Genomic DNA, 17,208 nt, shown 5'->3' with positions numbered 1-17,208 from the left:
TATAAGTACTTTATTTTATTTCATTTTATTTCCAATAGTCTTTAGTTTACATCACAACCATAAACCATAATTTGCATCATGAGCCATTTCTTCTGCAGTAAAAACTGAAATATTGTGAAATATTATTATAATTTAAAATAGCTGTTTTCTGTTTTAATATGTTGTAAAATGTAATTTATTCTAGTGATGCAAAGCTGAATTTTCAGCATCATTACTTCAGCCTTCAGTGTCACATGATCCTTCAAAATTCATTCTAATATGCTGATTTTACTGTCACTTTACTGTCGCTTTTGATCAATTTAATGCATCTTTGCTGATTAAAAGTATTAATTTCTTGAAGAAAAAATGCAAGTTTATTTATATAGAACATTTCATACACAATGGTAATTCAAAGTGATTTACATAAAAGGAAGTAAAATAATCATAAAAACAATCATCACAACAACAAAACAAGGAATTACATTTTTTTTTAAATAATTTAAAAATTGATTTAAAATACATTTAAAATAGTCAAAAATAGAAAAGGAAAAATAACTTTTTAATTGTAGTGTAAAAGCAAATTAGATCATTTTTAGTTTAATTTATTTTATATATTTCATGCACATCTACATATATTTATGTGAAGAAATTCATCCCAAAAATCAAAAGCAAATAAATAGCAAAAAAAAAAATCAAATAAAAATAAATAAATAAATAATATATATACAGAGAGAGTACAACAAATATGTAGACAGTACAACAAGTGTACTTTCAAAATTAAATAATTAAGAATGAAAAAATGAAAATAATGTCACAATACAAAAAAATATTAAATAATAACATTAAATACTATTTTATATTTATATTTTAATATGTTGTAAAATGTAATTTATTCTAGTGATGCAAAGCTGAATTTTTAGTATCATTACTTACATACTTATGTACAGTCTTCAGTGTCACATGATCCTTCAGAAATAATTATAATATGCTGATTTTACCATCACTTTATTACTTTTGATCAAATTAATGCATTCTTGCTGATTAAAAGTATTAATTTCATAAAGAAAAAAAAGCAAATGTGTAAAAGCAAATTAGATCATTTTTGTTTGATTTAGTTTATATATTTCATGCACATTTACATATTTCTGTGAAGAAATGTCAGCTCATATTTCATCCCCAACATCAAAAGCAAATAAATAGCAAAAAAAGGTTCTTTTTTGTATAGTATAATATAATATTATAACAGTATAATATTTGAATTTTTTTGCATTATGACCATTTTGTTTTTATTAAGCACACCCTAAATATTCATTGTTTTTGCTCTGAAAAGTATAAATATCATCCTGTCCATTTTTTAAGGCAGTACAGCAAATGTACTGTATAAATTAAATAATTTATAATTTAAAAAATATGAATATATGAAAATATGAATATGAAAATAATGTCACAAAAAATATTCTACATTATAAAAATGTTTACATTATAATATTAATGCAAACATTCTAAATATTAAAAATAAATTGCATTATTAAAAATGATAATATATAATATTATAAAAAAAACAAATTATAGTGTCTGTGTATATATATATATATATATATATATAAATTAGGTTAAAAAGTAGAATACAAGTCTAATCCATCTATGTTCTTGTCTCCAGGTGTCACGCTGCCCTCTCTGAGCTCAGCGGTCTACTTCTTTGTGTTTTTGGGGTTGTGCACATGGTGGTCGCTCTGCAAGACTTTTGACAAGCTCCTCTTCAGCTGTCTGTGTGTCCTCATGGCCATCTTCAGTGCTGGTCATCTCATCTTACTTTATTCCAACCAGTTCCAGTTCCTGCAAGAGGCCATCAGCCTCAACGACAGCTACACCAGGTCAGACACACTCCAGTTTGTTCAATTATACATTTTGTATACTTCTTTTTATCAAATAATCTGCTCTATATTAATTATTTATAACTCAGTGAACTCTGAATGCAAGTTTGTTCAACAGTGCCAGTAATACTCATATAATACGTCATGTTTTTAATGTCGTCGAATGCATATTAATCTGCACCTGCCGTGCGCTGTAAATAATGAATGAGAATAAGAATGCCCATCATGCCCTGCAGCGAAACACAGCCCTATTTCCCGTGTCTGGACTCTGATAGACTGATAGTTCAGGCGGCGTACAGATAAAAGATTCCGTGTTTCATCTGTTCTCGCGTATTCTGACAAAGGCCGGTCCACAAAAGAGCTGCAGATGAACTGCAGAATCACACGTAGGTCAAGTAAATATAGCATAATAAATATAGCATCATTAATGCATATCAGCTGAATGCTGTGTATGTGACCGTATATGCCAAAGAAATGACTCATTCATTGTTTTACAAGAATTCAAGTTACAACTCTACTGAAGCAGATCCAACATTTTTATGATGTGATCAACAAGACATTTTTATGTTTCAGTAATGCATTAAGGTAATGACATATGTGACCCTGGAACACAAAACCAATCATAAGGGTCAGTTTTTTTAAATTGAGATCTATAGATCATTTGAAGGCTGAATAAATAAGCTTTCCATAGATGTAGGTTTGTTAGGATAGGACAATATTTGGGAGAAGCAACTGTTTGAATTGGTGCAAAAAAAAAATCAAAATATTGCCTTTAAAGTTGTCCTAATAAAGTTCTTAGCAGTGCATATTACTAATCAAAAATTAAGTTTTGATATTTTTACAGTAGGAAATTTACAAAATATCTTCATGGAACATGATCTTTACTTAATTTCCTAATGATTTTTGGCATAAAAGGAAAATCAATAATTTTGACCCATACAATGTATTTTTGGCTATTGCTACAAATATACCCGTGCTATACACAAACTGTTTCATAGTGTTATAATGTTATAAAAACAAATTAGATAATTTCGCATTCAATTTATTTTATTTTTCACACATATTTACATCTGTGAAGAAATATCCTGCTCATATTTCATCCAAAAAATAAAATGAAAAATACAATAAAATAAAATAAAATAATGAAAAAAGAATAAAAAAAAAATCACATTGCTTAAAAAATAAATCTTATTAATCTTTTGCAAAATTCTATTGATGAATAAAAGCAATAATTGCTTTTAAAATAAAAAAACAGTTACATACAAATAAGATAATTTTGCACTGAATTTATTTGATATTTTGCACATATTTACATCTGTAAAGAAATATCCTGCTCATATTTAATCCAAAAAATAAAATAAAAAATACAATTAAATAAAATAATATAATGAAAAAAAGAAAATTCACATTACATAAATAAATCTTATAAATCTTTTGCATAATTCTATTGATTAATAAAAGCAGTAATTGCTTTTAAATAAAAAACAGTAATCTAAAAACAGTTAAATACAAATAAGATAATTTTGCATTCAATTTATTTGATATTTCGCACATATTTACAGCTGTAAAGAAATATCCTGCTCATATTTCATCCAAAAAAATAATAAAAAATACAATAAAATAAAATAAAACAATGAAAAAAGAATAAAAATAGGAAAATTCGCATTATTTAAAAAATAAATCTTATAAATCTGTTGCAAAATTCTATTGATGAATAAAAGCAGTAATTGCTTTTAAAATAAAAAAAACAGTAATGTAGAAACACTCACATATGATTAATGTAATGATTAATTGTTATTTAATTATAAATAAGTAAATAAATAAAATTTAATAAATGGTACAAGCAGAAAAAAAAACTGATTGTTATATTTCATACACATTTAAATATATTTTTGTGAAGAAATGTCTGACTCAAAAATCCTAAGCAAAATATATTTTGCATTTGAAAATAATAATATATATAATGTAAGATTAAGATTAATTTGCATTATGACATTAATTTTATGTAAATTGAGCACACTCCTAAATGTAGTCATTATTGTTAAAAAAAACATTATTTATACGGCAATAAAATAGTATTTTAATGCAGCACAACTAATGTACCTAAGAATTTTAATAATATATCATTAAATATAATAAATATATAATGAAAATAATGCCACACTGCAAAAGAAAAGTGATGTAAAAACAAAATTTGCAACAGTGCAAAAGGTTGTCAGTATGTTACAAGCCTAAAAATATAATTCTGAACTCATCGAACTCGTGGTTTTTGCATTGGGATCAGCCTAAAAAGGCTGCAACAAACAGACCCGTGCTGTGTGTTTTAGCACTAGCCGTCCTTCACCTCATATTTCCATCAGTATTCTCAGATCTACTCAGGGTGTGTTGTGCGGCGGTTATGATCGCAGGTGCTGACGGACCGATTCGGCACCTGTTCCTGCTCCGTCTCTCGTGCCCTTGATGCTCTTCACGGGCATCGATTCCACCGACTACGTTTGCCATTAGGTCTATATTTAGTAGAGCAGCCTGTAAATGTGCTTCATTATGCTTCATTCAAGTACACAGTTTTATTTACGACTGGGAAAAATCATTGGAGATTACTGGAGTTTGTTTTACAACAAAGGACTGTTTTATGCTTAATTAAATGTTACTTGCTTCTGTAATTAATTGTGAAATTTACTAGCAATTTCTGAGTGAAAATTGTTTCTACACCAGTGTGAAATAACAAGATGAATGGGAAGAAACTAATCATGTAAAATCTAGATGGTTTTATACATATGAGGAATGTTAAAGGGATAATTCACCCACAAATCAATCATTGTTTACTAGCTTTTCACAGAAGAAAGTCTGAAGTGTTCCTGATGTGTTACTCTGAGTGATTTCCAATGAATTCAGTGTTTAAAGCAGCTTTTAAGGTTTGCATTTGATTGTGTTTGTGGTTGTGATCTCAGGGTTAATTAAGACGACTGAAACTCAAGTTAGAAGTGCATTGTGGTCAGATAAACTCATTAAACTCAAACACTCTGTTAACACTTGCTTGCACTGCAAAAAGTCATGTTCTTCCTGTTGTCTTGTTTACCAGTGCAAATACTTAATTTACAAATACTTAATAAACATTCATAAATCTTGTTTTCTGAAAGACAAAATTACGTTTACGCTTAAAATAAGAAAAACCTTCTGATAATAGGGTAAGAAAAAATTAAGTAGATTTTTCTGACTTCACTGGCAGATATTTTTTTTCTTGTTTTAAGCAAAAACTCACTTAATTGTAATGTTTTTCAGAAAACAAGACATACAAATAAATTATTTTACTTTCCCAAATACATTTATTTTGTTTTTATTTATTCCTTAATTAATTCATTCTTTCCTGATTTAATGCATCTTAAAGTATATAATTTAAAAGTATTTTAATATTTCTATGGAAAACCAGACAGAAATACAGATTTTTTTTAAGAATAAAATGATAAACTTTTTTGTTAAAGCAAAAAAATAAAAATAAAAGTTAATATTAAATAAAATAAAAATAAATGTTAATATTTCTTAAATATTATTCACGTATTTTGCTAATATGAAGAAAGGTTATTATTAAAATTAAACTAAAATACAACAACTTCAGAAATATTTGTACTGGAAAACCAAACAAAGATTTTTTTTTTTTAACTTGTTTACTTCTTCCCTTGAATTCATAAATAGAAATCCACCATAATCTGTCCCTTTTGTGCTGGTCTTTATCGTTTTCTTTGTAAAAACAGTTTTGCCGTGAGCAGCAGAAACAGCCGTTGTTGTGTAGTTAATGGCGATCTGGTTGGAAAAGACTGTGGCCTAATTGTAGTTGATGAAAGACTTGTCGCCTTGATCTGCATGTCTGCTGAGTGACAGTGTTGACAGCCAGTGCTTTCCACATTACTTCCTGTTTCTCCCTTAACATGGGCTGTGGTCATGTGATCATTTCTGTCCCAGTTGCAGAAAGAGTAAGAAGCAGAATAAAAATGGTATAATTAAAGCAAAATGACCCAGTTTACTTTCTTTCTCCACAGTTTGTTTGGCATCTCCTCCATCGTTCGAACTGACTGTTCCTCAACCTGGAAGCTTGCTGTCAACAGTGGCCTGAACTGGCACCATTTTGTCAATCCCATCATGCTCTTGGTCCTGTACTACACATTGGCCACCTTGATCCGTCTGTGGCTGCAAGATCCCATGATCATGGTGAGCCTAATGCGTTTAAGTGAACAAATTTACATTTTAAGGTGTGTTTTAAGTATTTCAGTGTACACGATGCTGCAAAAAAAAAACACATAATTTTAAAGAGATTTTCTAGTTAAAAATATCCAAATGTCCATTTAACAATATACTTTAAATTAATTCCATTGTCAAAAAGGTTTTTGCTTGTTTTTAAGCATAAACTTCGCTAAAGTTGGATACGAAAAATTCCAGTGGAGAAAAAATGGATGAAACATAAATTTACTTTACTATAATTATTTTATTGTATTTTACACAAAAACACATTTTTTAAAAAAAATAATGTCAAGCTGGTCTCAATGTAATGCATTTACGTGCACTTTAATACAATACAAAGAAATTTCTTTTAATAGATTTATGTATTTTACAAACGGCAAAAAAATATTGAGAACAAAGAGACAAATCTATGTCTCTTTGAGTTAGTCTCAAGAAAACATTTTTAGTTAAAGCAAGTTAAAATTTTTGTTAAAAAAAAAAAATATATGCAATATTTCTTAATAAAAAAAAGGTAATAGTCCTTGATAAATAGTAGTCACCTGTGTGTATAATATGCTTTGCTTATATGAGGAAATGTTACTATTATTAAACTAAAACTAAAATGATTTTTTGTTACATTAAATAAAATAAATGTTAACTGTATGTAAAAAGATGTAAATAAAATTATATATGAAAAAAAAAAAAAAAATAAGCTATGTAGACTTAAAAAAACTAAAACTAATAATAATGCTTTGTATAAAATGTAAATAAAAATAAATATAAAAAAAATAAACTATGTAGACTTTTAAAAAAACTAAAAGCTAATAAAATGATTTGTATAAAATGTAAATAAAATTAAATATGAAAAAACTTTTTCTATGTTAAATAAACTAAGTAGACTAATACAATTGATAAAAACAACATATCTAAAACTTATACTAAAATTAAAGTGAAAAAATATAACAATAAAATGCAGTTTAAAATATAAACAAAAAAATCGTGGCTCTGTAATGGTATATCAGTGGTACTAAAATAATACTAATACTAAATAAAGATGCGTATGATATAGTAGGTACATAGCAATGCACAATGTTGGTTTGATCTCTGTCAGCTTTTCCCCATCTGTCCACATGCTGTTGTGACAAGATGCGGTTCATGGGTTTATAGAGCGGTCAATACACTCAGTCCTTCAAAACCTCACATGCATGAGCTTATTGATTCACATGTCTCTAGGTTTGATTACAGCATGATTTCACAATTTTCTTGTCGGTGTAGATCGAAGTGAGGAGAATAACCGGTGACTTGACTTCACAGAGCGATCGATGATGAATCATAAATGCCGTTACGCCTTCATCCGATGAAATGATTACAGTAATTCATTGTAGTTGTTTTCACCTCATGACTCTATTAAGCGTGTTTATCATCTTCGGCATCTTCGTTCATAAGCTGCTTCATGATACATGTTTTAATTTCATTCATGCTACTCGCTGAATATGTTTCTGTGTTTTATTGATGTTTCTCCAGCAGGAGAGTGAGGATGAAGAGATAAACGAGGGAAATGAGACCAGGGGAAATAACTTCATTCACACGTCAATTGGGAAGCGGCTGCTCTGGTGGAAAGCACATCAGAAAACTGAGGAAAGAAATGTGAGGAAAGCGTTTTTAAAGCTTAAATTAGGAAAAAGTCTCACAGTGCTTAACTTTATCTTTAGTCTAGTAAACTTAAGAGGCCACAATAGAAGTTTGAATTTAACAGTAGTGGCAAAAACATCCAAAATACACTTTTCAAAGGTTTTTTTTATTGTACTTTATTTAATTGCGTTCATAAAATTTTATTACAGTGCATATTAAGTTTTCTCAAAATGTTTAAAAACGTTTTTAGCTCCACTTCAGCAGCTCTTACATACACCAAACTTAACAGTTTTATTTCTTTCTATATTCTGAATATTTTTTACTGAGGGGTTTGTTCAGATATCATTTGTTTTGATTTCTATAGCATTTTATTCCTAAAAAATACAGTGAAAAAGCATATATTTAAAAAAATGTGAGTTGTTTTTTCTCTACTTAAGTGACGCTTGTATACATCAAACTTATCTATTTTATTTCGTATGTATATTCTGAAGGTTTTTACTAAGGGGTTTGTTCATATATCATTTGTACTAATTCCTATAGCATTTTATTCCTAAAAATACAATGAAAAACCATATATTTTTTTAAAATGTGAGTTGTTTTTTCTCCACTTAAGCGGCACTTGCATACTCCAAACTTAACAGTTTTATTGCTATCTATATTCTGAAGGTTTTTACTGAAGGGTTTGTTCATGTATCATTTGCTCTGATTTCTATTACATTATATTCCTAAAACATGGTGAAAATGCATGTCTTTAAAGACTGTGAGTTTTTATCTCCACTTCTGCTGCACTTACATGCTCTAAAATTTGCAGTTTTATTCCTGTCTACATTCTAAAGGTTTTTACTGAGGGGTTTGTTTATATATCATTCGCACTGATTCATATAATATTTTATTTCTAACAACATGGTGAAACTGCATGAGTTTTTATCTCTACTTCAGCAGCACTTACATATACTAAACTTAGTTTAATTTATCTCTATATTCTGAATATTTTTACTGAAGGGTTTGTTTATATATCATTTGTTCTGATTTCTATAGCATTTAGTTCCTAAAAACACAGTAAAAAGCATGCATTTAAAAAATGTGAGTTGTTTTTTCTCCACTTAAGCGGCACTTGCATACACCAAACTTAACAGTTTTATTCCTATCTGTATTCTGAAGATTTTTAATGAGGGGTTTGTTCATATATAATTCACACTGATTTATATAACATTTTATTCCTAAAATATGGTGAAAATGTGTTTTTCCTGGCTGTTTACAGTATTTTTGATTTATAGAGTAATAAAAAGAGAAATCCAAAATTCCTTCTATAAAATCATTTAACTCCAAAATATCAACAAATTAAAAAAATAATTTTGAACCTGGCTTTAACCAATGTTCAGATTTATTTTCTAGAAATATGTATGTATATAATGTATATGATGATAGAATTTTAATTTTTGACTGAACTGTCCTTTTAAAACAAGACAGCCCAAGTGAATTGGTAAAAATGTAGTTACATTAAGTAATACATTAAGAATCACAGACATTCCTGGAATTTGTTTAAATACTCAAATGAGGCATTATCTAATTAAAAATGCACTTATGTACATATATTTCTAGAAAATAAATCTGAACACTGGACAAAGCCAGATTCAAAATTCTTGTTTCATTTTGTTGACACATGAAAGTTAAATGTTTTTATAGAAGGGATTTTGGATTTCTCTTTTTATCACTCTATTAATAAAAAAATACTGTAAAAAGCTAGAAATAAATACATTCTACGTATGTTTTTGGAGTAAAATGTTATATAAATCAGTGTGAATGATATATAAACAAACCCCTCAGTAAAAACCTTCAGAATATAAATAAGAATAAAACTCTTAAATTTGGTGTATGTAAGTGCTGCTGAAGTGGAGATAAAAAAAAACTTACAGCCTTTAAAGAATTACATTTTCACCACATTTTTAGGAATAAAATGTTATATAAATCAGTGTGAATGATATATGGACAAACCCATCAGTAAAAAGCTCCAGAAAAGTGATAGGAATAAAACTGTAAATTTCAGTGCATGTAAGTGCTGTTGAAGTGGAGATAAAAACTCATTTTTGAGGAAAAAGCCTAATTTGAAACCTTTAAAGATATTTATTGTAATTAAAATCTACAAATGCAAATGGATAAAGTGCAATAAAATAAACATTTAAAAATGTGTTTTCCTCTAGTCTGAAAGATCACAAATTCACATATTGGACTAGTGCAGGATTTGCCTGTAGCGCCTTGCCTTAAAAACAGCGTCAAGAGCGTCCATGTTGGCTTAAACTTTAGCCGTCAGCATTAAAGGTTTTTTAGCTCATGTCGGTCTGAGTGCTGGTCTCTATCTGTGAATAGTGCCGCTGTACTTTGCTCTGCTCAGCGCTGATGTTAGAGAACAGCATAATGTTATCGACCCTCCTGTGCTCATCAATACATTCACCTTGCCCCGTCTGCTGTCTTTCTTTCTTTCTCACTCTCTTTAGCTCATTTCCACTCAGGACGGCTACAGCACCTCAGAGGTTTGCGCTCATTGTGGTTTTGCCAAGTCTTATGTAACTCTGTGTCCGCAAATTTTAACTGTAGACAAATATAGTGTGATTGATTTGAGCTTTTAGCAGCTTGTGTTTGTGTGTACACTGCTCTTGATGTGGCATGATTCAGTGGGGTTGGGGTGAAACTTGATCTCTCCGGGTGAATCTCACAAAAAGGTAAAATGAAAAGAAAAAAAACAGCCTCCGCACCCTTTTAAATCTTCATTACTCTTTTTTCGTAAATCTCGTTAAATCAATTTTTTTTTACTCAAAAAAATAATAATACACTGCTATTAATAATAAATATGCTATAATATACTGTGCAATTTAATCTATAATTAAATATGTAATCATTTTAATATAATTATATTTTTTTTTCATATTTCCCATTAATCCCAAAAATCATAATGGATTGAAATGTTTCATTTAAAAAAAAATGCTGTTGTTAATTGAATTAGGTTGACATTAATAGCATATTAATTCATTATTGCAATACAAATATACTGTAATATAGTGTACTATTTATTTATTTATTTATTTATTGCATTCTGCTAGTGAGAATTTATAGCCAGAAAATGTCACAGTGCAAAAAAAGAATATATCAAATATTGAATATAATTGCTTATTTGTTCATAATTGGTTTATTTTTTTTTTTTTTGACATTTTCTTGTTAGTTTTGTGAGATTCACTCATTTGGACAACTGTGTATTCAAAAGCTACATATGTATGTTAGTTATAATAGTTGCATAACTATTTTAAATTTCTAAAACTGGCTTCAAAAACAATTATAATTAAAAAAAAAAAATCTTGTATGCTGTATATTAATTGCTTTTGGAAAGACTTTAGTCATTTTCTGTGCACATGATATGAGCTGTCTCTTATGTAATATTTTTTTCTGTTATAACGAAGGTAGTGGTGGTTAACTCTAACGGGACGTCGTTTGACTATGTTTCCGCCGTGCCCATTGAGAACGGACCGGTCAGTCTGGACATTTACTCAACTCCTCAGTACAAAGTGGATCAGCCTGTGGAATTTGAAGGTGAGATACCGTACATACACATCCATAAGTTAGTTTGTTTCATTTTAAATTAGTTGCTAAGGCACTGTTTAGTCAAACAAAATATACTACAAATAACAAAAATTAAAAGGAAGTAAAAAATAAGGACTATATATATATAAAACTATACTTCAGTATCTAGTTTATTTGCTACTAAGGCTCTTTAAAAACAAAACACCAAAAACTGGGGCAAATCCAGTGACTAGTTCTTCTTCAAAAGCGCTAATGTCTCTATAACCTGGTACTTTATAAACACAACTAACTAAATAAAAAAACTCACAGCTGTCTGTGTCTGAGAGTAGTTTTCTAGTGAACTCATATCTGATCATTCCACTGACATTTTTCTGACGTGAACAAATGGAAATGACTGTGTTATTTTAATGCTCCACACAGAGAAGACGGATGAAAACACAAATGAGATCTTGGACTCACAGCTGGAGGAGGAAGAGGAGAAGACAGATGTGGAAGAGGAAGAAGAGGAGGAAGAGGAGGGCGGGCCGTCGGGCGCTCTCATAAAAGTGTTCAAGTTCGTCATGAAGCAGAGCTACATCTGTGCTCTTATTGCTATGATGGTGAGAAGGTCACACCCATCAGTGAAAAAATAACATTTGCTGTTAATTTACTCGCCCTCAGGCCATCTGAGATGTAGGTGACTTTTTTTCTTGAGTAGAATAGTAAAGAGGATTTTAAGATGAAACTGTGGTCCTTAGTAATTCTTAAAATGTAAGTCAGCAGCTTCTAGTTTTTGAGAGAAAAAAAGCATATTAACGATGAATGAACTAGTAAATCAGTTATTTGAACCAGAAACAAACTGTCCGAAATAACCAGTGTGTTGCCGTGTGCTCCGGATTTTAAATTTGAATTTTCTTTATGCTGAATATAATTGCTTATTTGTTTCTTTTTTAAACATTTTCTTGTTGGTTTTGTAAGATTCACCCATTTGGACAAGCAAAGATTTTTACGCACTTCAACACTACATGCGTGGGTTAAAACTACTGTAGATGTATGACTATTACAACAATTATAATTAAAAAAAAAAAAAATCATCTTGCATGCTGTTTGTTAATTGCAGACTGGTTCTTTCGGGCAGATTGTTTCTGGTTCAAATAACTGATTCACCAGTTCATTTATATATTGTATTTATTAAAGCACCCAATAATGATGTGAGACATGGAGGTTTTTCATGTCTAAAGCATATAAAGTAAATAAACTAGTCTGGATTATGGGTAGTAGGGCTGCTCTCGCCTAAAGATTTTTCTGTTCGACTAGTAGCTGTTCATTTTTAGCATTAGTCAACTAATCGCATGTTTATTAATAAACCATTTAAATCATAATAATAAGACTTTAATTGCTTACGTTGCCTAATAAGCGCACAAGCATGCACATAAAGCTTGCCATAGCACACCGGCTGAAGTAATTATTATTGATTATGAATGTGTCAGGGAAAAACAGTAAGGAGGCTGCATTAACATAATAATAATTTTATTGATAAACTGATGCTTTTTTTTTTTTTTCGGCTTGGCATCATTTCTGCAGTAGTGGATGCACCTGTATGCATGTTTCATACAGATTACGTAATCTGAGAATAATTGTTTTCCATTTGAATTGGTTTAAAAGTAGACATTTCGCTCTCTATAGATATATTTTTTCAGGTCTGTTAAGGCAAGAATACAGAGTTTCAAAGTGACGCACTCAAGTTCACAGAGAGCAAAACGGCAGAAAGCACATCTTTCATTATTTTACAAAAGCACAATACTGTGTCGTTATTGTGAGTGCACACAAATAGACGTAGAGTCTTTAGAGATTCGAAAGATGTATCACTCTTATCTGTATGACCAAAAATGATGCCACTTCCTGTGGATTTTTTTTCCTCCAACTAAGCGACTAATAAAATTTTGGTCGACCAAGCCTATTTTCTTCGACTATTAGGGGGCAGCCCTAACAGATAGTAATGTGAATAATGTTCAGTTTCTTGCACAGTCTGATCGTTTCACTTCATAAGACCTCAATATATCATCAGGAACCACGGGTATTAATTTTGTGTTATGTTTTTTTTTGTTTTGTTTTTTTTTAAACTGGTACTTTATAAAACTTTATGAATCTTATGAACTTTTATTTTTTTTGCATTTTATGAATCACCAAAGACCACGGTTTCAAATAAAAATCTTCTATGCTTTTATGCCCAAGTGAGTAAATTAACAGCAAATTTTCATTTTGGGTGAACTATCCCTTTAACCATTCTTTTGAAGTTCTGCATTTGATTTTGAATAGGAAATGATTCAGTGAAAAGCATAAAAATATGAACCATGGCATCTCATCAATCTTTCTGTATTTCTAAGGCATGGAGTATAACATACGTTAGCTGGCTGACGTTTGTCTTTCTGCTGTGGTCCTGTACTCTGTGGATGGTGCGAGACCGGAGGAAATACGCCATGATGACCTCGCCGTTCATGGTGGCCTATGGGAACCTCCTGCTAGTCCTTCAGTATATCTGGTGTTTTGAACGCTTGGATCCAGTGCCAGGTTTCTTTCTGAAAATGGAGGTGCCCTTCACTGAGCTGTCCACCAAGGTAACAATTATACAATGCACAACTGCCTTATTTTGCATAAGATTATATATTTTCACATGCATAAGCATTTTGTCATTGTGTCTGTAGGTTCTGTGTCAGCTGAGTTTCTGGCTTCTGCTCAGACAAACTTTGATGGAGCGACAAGAGAAGATGGAAGAGGAAGCAGCGCTTTGTGACGTCAAAGTAGATGGGCAGAAAAAAGGTGGTTTCCTATGTGTAACATACAGATTAAATCCTGTACTAGTCACTGCAGAAAATCTCTCTTAGCTGTTGCATATTCATAAAGAAGTAACTTTCCATGTGGGTTGCAGAGGAAGAAAAAGACAAAGAGGAAGAGGAGGGCGACGAGAATGACCTGATGCATGTGATTGGGAAACTAGTGATGGCTATGCTGGTGAAATACTGGATCTATGTTTGCGGAGGAATGTTCTTCTTCGTCAGCTTCGAAGGAAAGATGGTCATGTACAAGATCATCTACATGATGATGTTTCTGTCCTGCGTGGCTCTTTACCAGGTGCTGCACTGCTGTTTAACCCTATAAAGCCAGAAAGGTTGTCAGGATTTTAACTTGTGGCTACACACATATAGAAAACAAGTAAAGGTCACACTGCAAAAAATAAATAAATAAATAAAAATGGTGAACTAAGAAAATATTTTTTTTCTGGATAAAATTAAGCCTATTTTATTCTAAATTTTGTATATAATTTTATACATTTAAATATACACTAACAGTCAAAAGTTTTTTAACAGTAAGATTTTTATGATTTTTTTTTTAAAGAAGCCTGCATTTATTTGATCCAGAGTATAGCAAAAACAGTGAAATTATAAAATATTTTTTACTATTTAAAATAACTTATTTCTATTTGAATATATTTTATAATGTAATTTATTCATGTGATCAAAGCTGAATTTTCAGCATCATTACTCCAGTCTTCAGTGTCACATGATCCTTCAGAAATCATTTTAATATATTGATTTGCTGTTCAAGAAACATTTTTTATTATTGTTATCAATATTAATTGTTATTTATATATTGTTTTTTATTATTGTTATCAAAAAAACTAGGGCTGTCAAACTATTATTATGTGTATATAAATACAAATACATTCATGTATATATTTAAGAAATATTTACAAGTATATGTATTTATTATAATTTTTATAGAATTTCTATTATATATCAATAAAAATATTTTGTACATAAATAACATTTCTCTTAAATATATACAGTAATTTGTGTGTACTTATATATATACATAATAATTACACACAGTGCACACACACATATTAAGCAAACTTAAACTTTTATTTTTTATGCAATTAATCACGATTAAGCGTTTGACAGCCCTATAATTAAACAGTTGAATACATTATTTTAGGATTATTTGATGAATAAAAAGATCCAAAGATCAGCATTTATCTGAAATAAAAAGCTTTTGTAACATTATACTCTATATTATTTAAAAGTATTTTTTTATTTAGCAAGGATGCTACTGTATAAATTGATCAAAAGTGATGATAAAGACATTTATAATGTTTAAAAAAGATTTCTGTTTTAGTTAAATGCTGTTTTTCTGACATTTCTATTAATCAAAGAAACCTGAAAAAATTCTAATCAGCTGTTTTCAACATAATAATACATTTTTTTAGCAGCAAATTAGAAAATTAGAATGATTTCTGAAGGATCATGTGACTGAATAATGATGCAGGAATAAAATATATTCAAATAGAAAACAGTTATTTTAAATGGTAAAAATACAGTTTTTGCTGTACTTTGGATCAATTAAATGCAGGCTTGGTGAGCAGAAGAGACTTCTTTAAACAACATTCAAAATCTTACTGTTCAAAAACTTTTGACTTGTAGTGTATATAAATATTTATTTATTTAGATTATTTAGATTATTTTATTGTATTTTTGCATATAAAGATGCCGATTTTAATGTACATTTTATATATAATAGACGAAATATAAATGATGACAGAACTTGAATTTTTTTAATTTAACCTTTCCTTTAAAAGTCTTTGACAGAGCGGTTTTGTTCCCGTCAGGTGCATTATGAGTGGTGGCGCCGGATCCTGAAGTACTTCTGGATGTCTGTGGTGGTTTACACCATGCTAGTGCTCATCCTAATCTACACCTGTCAGTTTGAGAACGCCATCAGCACCTGGACCAATATGACGGGCATGTCAAAAGACGTGTGAGTTTTGCACATCCTAGATGTGTTTGATCAGTTGAATGACCACAAACCATATGGTTCAGACCCTAGTCAGCTGCCTTGTGGTCTATTAAACTTTGTATGTGACTAATTTGAGATGCAAAGTAGATAGATTCTGGAAAAATGAAAGTGATGATTCTCTGTTTGTCTCTCAGACTGAGGGACATCGGTCTGGAGAAGTACGTCCTCTCGGATCTGTTCACCCGCATCTTCATCCCCACGTCCTTCCTGTTGGTCTGCATCCTGCACCTGCATTACTTCCACGACCGCTTCCTGCAGCTCACCGATCTCAAAGCCGTCATCAGCAAAGAGGAGAGCACCATTTACAGGTGAGAAATGCACATTTGATGTCGCAACACAAATGCGTACCTGTGACCACATTTATATAAATAATAATTGATATGAATTATAATCATTTTACATATTAATTAATTTTAGAAATATTTTGCTTTAGGACTACTGTACTGAAGGAGTGTGTTGTTTGTCTTGTTGAACTGAACTTGACGTAGTTTCATCCTCATTTCTTCATTTCTCACTAGCTTTTTTCATGACCGTTTTCTCTCTGTTGAATCTGCTGCAGTGTCAGCCAATCATCTTTATTTATGTAAATCCATTTCTTATTTTAACCAATCATGTGCTCCGTCTTTCCCCTGCCGTCCCTCTCACATCACAGCTATACTAAAGTCAGTGGTCGTATCTATCTGATCGTGGATAGGTGGGTGACTGCTTGTCTTTCTCTGGCATCCATGGAAAAAAGCAACCAATGTTCACCTTTTCCCTGATTTCCCATAATCCCTCTTTCTTCTCACTACTCCTGTTTGTCAGTTCACTCTTTTCTCACCTAACGGTCCTCTATATTCCTGGATAAATCAAAAAATGTATGACGCCAAGTAACTGAGTTGATTTCATGTCTAAAACTTTAACGTTTGCTTTAAATGCTAAAAAAAAAAAGAAGCTCAAAGTCAACATGAAACAGCATTCGAAACATTTTATTTTAATAATCTGATGCATTTCCCAATGAAAACGAATATTCAGTGAACGACCAATGTGGGTGTCATCATCCGATCTAGTCAGGTCCTAATAAATAAAATAAAATAAGTTGATAAAATGTATTTTTCCCACA

The 17,208-nt window shown here is 30.4% G+C and overlaps 1 protein-coding gene across 4 annotated transcripts in view; it reads left to right on the top strand.

Moving 5' to 3' along the window:
- LOC127154811 (piezo-type mechanosensitive ion channel component 2) overlaps nucleotides 1–17,208 on the top strand; it is a 96,140-nt gene that overhangs the window by 34,828 nt on the left and 44,104 nt on the right. For 2 of the 4 annotated variants that reach the window (XM_051096655.1, XM_051096646.1), the window contains exons 7-18: nucleotides 1,640–1,853; nucleotides 5,891–6,059; nucleotides 7,593–7,715; nucleotides 10,196–10,231; nucleotides 11,153–11,282; nucleotides 11,694–11,872; nucleotides 13,640–13,870; nucleotides 13,958–14,072; nucleotides 14,182–14,384; nucleotides 15,919–16,067; nucleotides 16,241–16,414; nucleotides 16,759–16,800. In XM_051096655.1, the coding sequence (XP_050952612.1) occupies nucleotides 1,640–1,853; nucleotides 5,891–6,059; nucleotides 7,593–7,715; nucleotides 10,196–10,231; nucleotides 11,153–11,282; nucleotides 11,694–11,872; nucleotides 13,640–13,870; nucleotides 13,958–14,072; nucleotides 14,182–14,384; nucleotides 15,919–16,067; nucleotides 16,241–16,414; nucleotides 16,759–16,800 (1,765 nt within the window). The remainder of the gene's footprint in view (nucleotides 1–1,639; nucleotides 1,854–5,890; nucleotides 6,060–7,592; nucleotides 7,716–10,195; nucleotides 10,232–11,152; nucleotides 11,283–11,693; nucleotides 11,873–13,639; nucleotides 13,871–13,957; nucleotides 14,073–14,181; nucleotides 14,385–15,918; nucleotides 16,068–16,240; nucleotides 16,415–16,758; nucleotides 16,801–17,208) is intronic. The other 2 variants (XM_051096672.1, XM_051096664.1) reach the window with 2 other exon arrangements.

The sequence above is a fragment of the Labeo rohita genome, chromosome 2, assembly GCF_022985175.1.
Source record: "Labeo rohita strain BAU-BD-2019 chromosome 2, IGBB_LRoh.1.0, whole genome shotgun sequence".
Classification (NCBI taxonomy): Eukaryota; Metazoa; Chordata; class Actinopteri; order Cypriniformes; family Cyprinidae; genus Labeo; species Labeo rohita.
This window is presented reverse-complemented; position numbering and strand designations above follow the sequence as displayed.